The sequence below is a fragment of the Chelonoidis abingdonii genome, chromosome 26, assembly GCF_003597395.2.
Source record: "Chelonoidis abingdonii isolate Lonesome George chromosome 26, CheloAbing_2.0, whole genome shotgun sequence".
NCBI classification, from domain to species: Eukaryota; Metazoa; Chordata; order Testudines; family Testudinidae; genus Chelonoidis; species Chelonoidis abingdonii.
Genome location: NC_133794.1, coordinates 993,579 through 1,003,009, shown reverse-complemented (window position 1 = coordinate 1,003,009; position 9,431 = coordinate 993,579). Strand labels below are relative to the sequence as shown.

The following is a 9,431-nucleotide window of genomic DNA, read 5'->3' as shown; positions in this document are numbered from 1 at the left end:
TGGGGAGGTCCTGTCCTAGGATGACCAGATAGCAAGTGTCAAAAATCTGGAGAGTGGGTGTGGGGGGTGGGTAACAGGTGCCTATGTAAGAAAAAGCCAAAAATCAGGACGGTTCCTATTAAATTAGGACATCTGGTCACCCTAGCCTGTCCACTGCCTGATCTCTAGCTGATCCCTGGCCACCAGGTGGTTCCTCACGCCTCCAAAATGTTCAGTGCGTGACCCTGGCCTGCTTACCCCAGGCAGGGTTATAACAAGGCTGTGGACTGGTGGGCCCTGGGCTTCCTCATCTACGAGACTGCAGCTCTTTGCTCCCCGTTCTTCGCAGACCAGCCCATTCAGATCTACGAGAAGATCTTCTCTGGCAAGGTATTTGGGCTGGGGGAGGGGACACTTGTGTGATTTGTTTTTTTTAAAAATTTATTTATTTATTTATTTATTGGGAGGGGTTTCACCAGCTAAAGGGGGGTGCCAAGTCTCAGCAACTGATCAGAGTGATGCTCACATACTGCACCCCTGACATGCTCATTCCCTGCCATGCTCCATCAATCCCCAACACGTAGGCCCCTCCTGTCATGTACCCCATTCCCCCTGCACCCCAGCATATAGACCCTCCCTTGCCACATACCTCTGTTCTCCAACACATGGACATCGTCCCCATTGTGTCCCCCACACATGGACCCTCCCTCACCACGTAACCCGATTTCCCCAACACGTACTCCATCCCCCACCCCACCACCATTATGCTCCCTGTAACTCTCATGGGGACTCCTGGAACAGGTGCCTTTGGTTTTCATATACACTGTTGTGAGTTGCAAAACCCTCCACAACCCTGCTACATTGCAAGACTAAACATTCCTTAAACACATCAGTCATCTCCAGGCACTGGTGGAGCACTCATCGCCATAGTAACCAAGAGCCCATAATATTCCTCCACCCACCCAAGCACCTTCTCGCCAAGGATCTCCAAGCACTCGTGTTGGATGTGGTCAGCTTTGAACCTAGGGGGGTTTTAAAAAAGCAAAGTTGTGTGGCCTAGTGGGAACTTAACAAGCCTGGGTTCTGTTCCCGGTTCTCCTACTAGCCTGCTGATTGACCTGGGGCCAGTCACGTTTCTCATGCCTCAGTTTCCCTTTATGTGAAATGAGGCTAGTGATGTGGCAGCCCTGCTTTGAGATCTGTGGAGGAAAAATGCACAATAAGAGCTGGGAGGGATGCTGCTAATTAACCATTTCAGCCCCTGTCAGTCCTCAGTAGCGCCCCCACTTCTTGTTCAGTCATTGTCCTGGAGTGTTTTTAAAGGGCTTGTTATTTATTATTAGGTGTATTATGATAGTGCCCACAAGCCCCAGTCATGGGTCAGAACCCCATTGTACTAGGTGATGTACATATTAGGTGTATTATGGTAGTGCCCACAAGCCCCAGTCATGGGTCAGAACCCCATTGTACTAGGTGATGTACATATTAGGTGTATTATGGTAGTGCGTAAGTGCCCAGGTGTAGCCCAGGATTCCCCTTTGCTATGGGGCTGTACATTACTAGGTGTATTACGGTAGTGTCTCAGCAGCCAGGCATAGCCCAGGACTCCCCCCACCCCCATGCTAGGGGCTGTACATTATTAGGTGTATCAATGAATCTAGTCACAAGGGCGGGGCAGGTAAAAGCCAGACCTCTGTCTCTCCTCCACATCCCAGATCCAGTTCCTGTTTCACTTCAGTTCGGACCTGAAGGACCTGCTCCAGATGGACCTCACCAAACGCATTGGCAACCTCAAGGACGGGGTCAACGACATTAAGACCAATGAGTGGTTTGCTACCACTGACTGGATCACCATCTACCAGAGGAAGGTAGGAGGGTGGCCGCGGGCAGAGGAGAGCCTGGGTGACTTCCACATGTGTGTAGCCTCCATCAGCAGGAATTGAACCTGGGATCATCAGTGCCCAGGCCTCTAGGAGCACCTTGGTTACTGGGACTCTGCAGCAGAGTGTTGTGGCTGGGTCCAACCACTATGGGGGGATAGGCTCACCCAGCATTGGTTTAAAGTAGAGAGCCCTCAGTTACCTGTTTTTAACATGGTGGGAAAATCATGGTCCTGTCCCCACCCCCTGAGGATAATAGCCTACTACTGCTGCTGCCAGATAATGGCATTATTCCTCTAGCTCAGGTGGGAGAGGGCTGTGCTGAAGGTCCTGATTAAAACCCTACTGGTGATGCAAGTGGGGGATCCAAGAGGCTCATGACCCCCTGCCCTTTTCTGATTGCAAAGTGAGAGGAGGGGATTCTGGCTAGATAAAAGGGGGCTTGAGGAGGTGCTGATTCTGCATCCCTCACCTGATTGCTAAGGGGCCCGATTATGTATCCCTTGAGAGTGCTAGGGGCCCTGATTCTGCGGTCTTAAGGAGGGTGCTGGGGGCCCTGATCCTGGGCTCCTAAACAGAGTCATGGGCTCCCCCTTCCATGATTGCAAAGTGTGAGGGTTTCTGGCTGGATGTGGGGGCTGATCCTTACCTGCCTTGTTACAAAGTTGGGGCCTGATCGTGCACCCCTAGCAGACCCAGGAGTGTGTGTGTGTGTGTTGGGGGGGGGTTTAATACAAATGTTGATCCCTCACCTCATTCCCAACCTCCACCTCTCCTCCCTTTGCAGATGGAAGGGAAGCTCCCTTTTATACCAAAGTGCAAAGGCCCTGGTGACATGAGTAACTTCGACTACGAGGAAGAGGAGATCCAGGTCTCGATCACTGAGAAGTGCGCTAAGGAGTTTGCTGAGTTCTAGGGCCAGCACCCCCCTGGGAGAACACGTGTGGAGCAGGTGGGGATGGGTTTGGATTTGATAACACAAAGACCAGAGTTCCTTGCTTGTGTGTTTTTATTTTTGTGGGTTAGGGGGTAGGGATTTGCCTGGATCTGGTTTGGGGATGTAACAGGGTGATCACCCTGCTCTGGCCCTGAAAGGGTAAAATCAGCCCTGGAGAGGGCTGCAGCAGGGTAAGAGGGATTAAGAACAGCTGAGGAGGCTGAGTGGGTAGCTGACTGCAGCTGTGACTGGCTTAATGAGGGCCCAGCTGGCCCTTTGTAAGAGGGCAGTGGGCCACAAAGACAGAGTCCCTCTCTAGCCTGTTGAGAGGGAGGGACCTAGCTGCTGGGAGCTGAGCAGGTACCTAGACTGGAACAGGGCTGGGGAAAGGCCATAGGAGCTGGGGAGCTCTGGCCTGGAAACCCCTCAGTCTGCAGGCCTAGTGTAGGGCCAAATAGGTACTGGGGTTGTAGCGGCAGCTCCAGGGTAGCAAAGGAAGCAGGTCCAAACCCTCCTTGCTGATGATGAGTGGCAATTATACTGCAGTCTGCCCCAGTGAATCGGGGTTAGATGGTGATTGGCAGCCGTATACTGAGGTGAAGTGAGGATACAGGGTTCCCTGTGGAGGGGAGACCCAGCGAGATGGTGGGGTACTGCAAGGGGGAAGCCTGGTGGCCAAGAGAAAGGGCCACCAGGGTCCAGGAGATGCCTGAGGTCCAGTGGCAAGCCAGGACATCAGCCTGCAGAGGGTGCTGTGACTGCTGGAAAAGCTAATTCCCGAGATGACCAGCAGGAGGCACCGCAGGGGTGAGTCTTGCCTCACTACAGGGGTTTATTCTAAACCTGTACTAAGTAAACAGAGAAGGGCAGGAGTCTAATTTCTCCTGTGTGCACCTCTGATCTCCCCCCCACACATACACACTTGCACATGCTTCCCCTGACCATCACAAGCCTGCAACCTCCCCCTCCCCACCTGGGGTTTAAACAGGTTGCCCCCACGCGCACACTCAGCTCCCACTGGTTACTTTCCACCCTCTCACGCTGATCCGGTTACCCCCACACTGACTCTTAGTCCACACATGCTGCACCTCCACTGTCCTGGCCGGCTTTATTGGTGGCTTTTTTTAGTTTTTTGAAGGAGGGGGTGGGGGACATATTTTGCCATCAAATCCGCCCCCCCCACAGATCTTCATGGCTATTTGCAAAGCCTTCTGGGAGCTCGGTGAGCAGCAAAGATGCCCCAACACCCACCGACATAGCAGATCAACATCCTGGCTTCCGGAATAGCTTTGAATCCCCCAACTTCTCAAGGGGGAGAAAAAATCCTAGTGCCACCCCCCCCCCCACCCCCCTGCCCAACCACTCTGGAAAGAGGAAGGAGGAGGGAAATCTTGTATCATTTATAAACTTGGGGTTGGGCTCCCTTTTTATTATTATTAAAAATAAGTAAATTAAACCTTATTTTCCGTTGGGGTGGGGGGAGATGTTTTAAAAATCCAGGTGTGGGGCTGGGCTGGGCTCACTTACCCTACATCAGCCCCTACCATCCCCGGTGACACCTCCCTTCTTCCCCCCCTCCACCCAAGAATTCTAACTCCCCAAGCTTTGACTGTGTCCAGGTTTTAGCAAGGAAAAAAGAGAGACCTGTGTGGTTTTGTTTTGTTTTTTTCAGGTAGAAACTGACAGTATTTCCCCATCTCTGCTGCTCTCTGCGGGGTGTCTGGTTTGGGGGTATCTTATGCCAGCTGGGAGAGGGTGCTGATACCTAGCCATGATCCTGCTTTATTTGGGGGGGTGGGGGAGGAGGAAGAGGGAAGGTGCATGTGGCGGGGGGGCTCTTCTATTCATTTACTTTTCCTCCTGTCTGCTTCTTTACTTATCCCCACCTCACCCCCAATGCAGTGTATCAGTGTGCTGGTCCTGTTCTCACCCCCACCCCCAGCCAGTCTCCCACTGTGTGTATTCACCAGCTGGTTGAATTAGGGGGGCGAGAGAGCCCAGTGGTTTGAGCAGTGGCCTGCTAAACCCAGGGTTGTGAGTTCAATCCTTGAGGGGACCACTTAAGGATCTGAGGCAAAATCAGTACTTAGTCCTGCTAGTGAAGGCAGGGTGCTGGACTTGATGACCTTTCAGGGTCCCTTCCAGTTCTAGGAGATAGATCTATTTCCATATATCATATTATATAATTTCTTGTTTCCCTCCAGGGTGAAGGTGTGTGAGCTTCTCTTGGTTTCATAGATAAATATATATTTATAAATACATGAGTGCTGTCAGGAGTGAGTGGGGGGGGGGGCGTAAGCCCTCCGACTAGCCCTCCCCCCAAAATTTCCCTTTCCAATAAGAAGCTTGAGTCCCATCTAGAGGGCAAGGATATTATCTGCCCTGGGAAACATGTCAGTGTCCTCCAACAAAACTTGTTTCACTGGAGGAAAAAAACAAAACAAAACCACCACCACCCCCACTTCCTATTTCAGTGTGCTTTGTTGTAAATGTATTTGAAACAATTACTAATAAAGTTTTGTTAAAAAAAACAAAATCAGACTGGCATGTGGGCTGTTCAGCTCTAGGGGACAGTTGTCATTGCTGTGATGAGTCGGGAGCTGCTCCTCTCCCTGGAGACCCAAGAAATTCAGGGATGTGGCCAGGGTGGGGCCAGCGGCTGCCATAAACAGTACCTGACCTCACCTGGAGTTGGAAGCCCAAAGGGACGAGTGTCCGTGCTTAAATGGGGACGTGGTATCTGGTCGATCGATAAACGGACATCGCAAGCGGCAGTGGAAAGGTTATTTTATTGCTGTGTCTGGAGGGGGCGACAGCTGCTGGAATGCCATGGCCAGGTCTGGCGCCCACAATTCGAGAAGAAAGGTGAAAAACTGGAGAGAGGCAGAGAGCTGCCATGAGAACGATTAAATGGGGGCGAGGAGGTGGGGGGGAAGAAACCTGCCTTATGCTGAGATGCAAGGAGCTTCTTAAAGCAAAGGTTAAGAGGTGCTATGATCCCTGTCTCAAAGTACCTAGGGGAATAAAACTGATAATTAGCTAGTCCAGCTAGCAGACAAAGGTATAAGGAGAGCCAGTGGCTGGAAGCTGAAACTAGAAACATTCAGACTAGGGGGAAAAGGGCAGATTTTTAGTCCATTGGAACAATTCACCAAGCATTGTGGTGGATTCTTCATCACTGATGCTGTTTAAATCAAGGGAAGTCCTGTGGCCTGTGTTACGCAGGTCAGACGAGTGCTCACAGTGGTCCTATCTGAATTGATAATCTAGCCATTTATGAGGCCGGGGCAGGAGAGGTGAACAGCCAGGCTGCCCCCGGTGTGCAGGAATGCAGTGCGCTAGCAGTGGTGGGATTGCCAGAAGCAGAATACTTCCATCTAAATGTGGATATGTGCACCCCTTCCTTATTGCAGGGAAACTCCTTCCATGGGTGTGAATCTGCTTCCAAAGGGGATCAGGTAATGAGATGCCAGCTAATTCCTGGTGTGGGGGGAGAGAGTGGATACCCCTGGTAATGAAAGGAATAAAATGTAAGTGATGAGCCCTTCTGTACAGCCCCTTGCACAAGGGGGTTCCAAGTGTGATCAGGCTGGAAACTGATTGTTTTGTGAAAGAATTGGAGGGTTTCAAATTTTTTTCCCATTCTACTTTGGAGTGAGTCAGAGCAGGACCTTGAACCTGGGTCTTCCACAGCAGAGGTGAGTGCCCAAACCACTGGGTTATTGAAGGGCGGGTAGGTGTGTTTCCTTCTGACTTGAGAAACCTTTCATTGAGATCAATCTGTCCTTGAAAAGTTTTGTTGTCTATAAATCTGCATTTTCTGGTGATAAAACTCCTGCCCAGCTCTACCTCTGGCCGCCACTGCCTGTACAAAAGAGCACAGCTGCAATTTTTTAATGTAACCTTCATATTGTTACTCATAGCAACCTTTGTGCTTTGGGCACAAGGCTGACACTATTTGTGGAGATTTTTTTTTTTCTTAAAGTACCAGTCACCAAATCATGCGAGTTGATTAAAAAGCAATCCGGGCTTGACTGCATGGGGAAGTTTGTCTGGAGTCGCTATATGCTACTGTAGCTCTTCCAGTTAATTTCAGCAGGTGGAAAATCCTCCCTGTCTCACCCTCTTCACTGCAGAGAAAAGCTTGAACCAGGTGACCTTTCAGAAGTCCCCATAATAGGAAGTGAATAAAAACACCCTGCCAGGTATTTATAAAATCTCATGATTTTGAAGCCAATGTCAAGATTTGGTTTGAGGCCCATCATTATTTTTCACCAGTTGGGGTTGGCATCACTGCAGCTACGGGAACAAGGCAACTAGCCTGCCTAGTTTGCCCAATCTATGCTTTGCAGCATTTTCTCTGGTCTCTGTTGCTGTCTGTCTATGGGCAGCTCCTCCTGTTTGTTTGGTGTGGGTCTTGAATGAGCGAAGGGCCAAAAAAGTGAAACATGGGTGTAAAAATTGGCAGAGGATTTTGGGGTGGGGCGGGCATTGGGCCTAAATGACTTTTAGTTCCTTTTTTTAAAAATCACAGAGATTGCACGTTTGACTGTCTTTAATATGTGTGTCAGGTATTATCCCCCTCTTACAGAGTGGAGCACACACAGAACCCAGGTGTCCTGGCTTCCAGCCCCTCCTCGAACCACTAGACACCACTCCTCTCCCACTGCTGGAGAATCCAGACTCTTAGGTTCTATTTCCAAGTCCTTTTCCCCACCACACCTATGTCAGCTACATTTCTGCAGACTGTCCACCATTTTGGGATGCCTTCCATGATTAGCCCAGCAGGGTGGCTTCAAGCATAGCCCCTCCTTAATCCACCCCCCCATGTCAGAGGGCATAGGACTGATCATGTGACTGGCTACTATTTCCAGCAATGCCAAGGGATGCTATTCTAGTGGCTAAAGGGGGATGCATGAGTGTCACGGTTGGGTTGTGTGCTGGGACTCCTGGGTTTTATTCCCAGCTCTGGGATGGGATCTACTGAGTAAGGTCAGGGCAGCTGGAGCTGGGAGTCAGTAGCTTCTAGTCCTGGCTCTGGGAGGGGAGTGGGCTCTGGGAGTTAGGGTGAGGCTTGGAAGTCAGGACTCCTGGGTTCTGTGCCACTAACGGTGTGACCTGAGCCCTTCTCTCTGCCTCATTTTTCCATCTATAAAGTGATGATAACCAAGGCTGCTGTTCTCACCCCAGCCCCCCCATTACCCCCCACTTCATTCATCATGGCTGGAGTCTCATACCCCAAGATGTCCTACAGGGAGCTATGCCTGGCACCATCCCTCAGACCAGGGGCCATGGGTTGAGGCTGGTAGCCACATAAGAAACTAGATCCTCAGCTGGCATCAGTCTTTCATCTCTGTTGACTCTAATGAAGTGGTGCTGATTGATACCAGGTGATGCCAATGGCATGATGTCAACTGGGAATCTGGGCCAGGGCTATCTGAGAGCCAGGTCTGACTGCCAGGTATCTCCAAATCTGCAAATCCAACCCAACAGCTATGGGGCTGCACACTCAGGGTGAATGGCTCAGTGGCGTTTTCAGCTGGTGCCGACCAGCCATGCAGAGAGGCAAAGCAGCTGATGCGGATCTGCCAGCTGTGCTGCAAATCCTGCCACCAGGGGAGCAGGCAAGCAGCAAGGGCCCTGCAAGGGCTTTCAGGCTTTTGCTGCCGCAGTCCTGGGCCCTGGCAGCTGTCTGGGACTTGGGCTCTGTGGTCCTGTGTCTCACCAGAAGGGTGCCCCCACCCCCACCCTCCTTAGGAATTCAGGCTCCCTGGCTCATTTGAGCCTCTATGTGACTAACCAGGCTGCAGCCAAGAGAGCTAATGTGAGTTGCTTGCATTCGAGGCTATGGTGGCCCAGCTGCTGGGAGCCAGAATGAACTGCAGCAAGGGGGCCCCTGAGGCAGCAGAATTGGGGGGCAGCGGGTAAGAGTTCAATTGCTACGAGCAGCGCCCCCTAGGGGAGAGAGGCTGCTGTGTCCCATTCCCACTCCCCACCAGATGGGCGCCCCCTAGAGGAGAAAGGCTCTATGCTCTATTCCCCACCCCTCTGAGCCAGTCTTGCTTAGCTCGCCCTCTCTGGCTGGACCCAGATTTACTTCGCCCAGACCCTGAGCCCCGGGGTGGGGGGATGGAAGCAGCCCATGACCTCTCCCACCCCCTAAAGGGGTGACCAAGCCACCACCACTGTCGCTCTGCGGCGCCAGCAAAGCCAGCTGCAAGCGGGAACATGGGCCTAGCGCCCCCGTGTGCGAAGTGGGGTGGTGGGGACTAGCTCAGCCCCTCGGGAGGGGGAAAGGAGGCAGGGACTGCTGGGGGGTAGAGGCAGGTGTGGGAAAGGGAGTAGGAAGGGGATGGGGACGTGGTGGGGATGAATGCTGGGGGCGTGGAGAGGGGGATGGGTGAGCTGGGGGGACTGTTGTTGGGGGGCTCAGAAAGGCAGGGGTGGGGGGCTGGCCTGGAGGGCTGAGGGCCGGGACACACGCAAGACTCGGAACTCGCCGGCTCCACCTTAAGCGGCCGGGGGGAGGGAGGTTGCGGGCGGCAGCGCCTCCTTAAGCCGCGCGAGGGGCTGCGGGTCCCGGGCGGCGGCGCGTGCGGCTGGGAGGGAGGGGCTCGCGCTGCCTGCCTGCCCGG

At 52.5% G+C, this 9,431-nt stretch overlaps 1 protein-coding gene across 1 annotated transcript in view; it reads left to right on the top strand.

The window, feature by feature from the left end:
- The first annotated feature begins 8,203 nt into the window (after positions 1-8,203).
- Positions 8,204-9,431, top strand: part of SAMD1 (sterile alpha motif domain containing 1) — a 9,539-nt gene continuing 8,311 nt past the window's right edge. The window contains exon 1 of the mRNA XM_075061224.1: positions 8,204-8,257. Coding sequence (XP_074917325.1) covers positions 8,204-8,257 — 54 coding nt within the window. The remainder of the gene's footprint in view (positions 8,258-9,431) is intronic.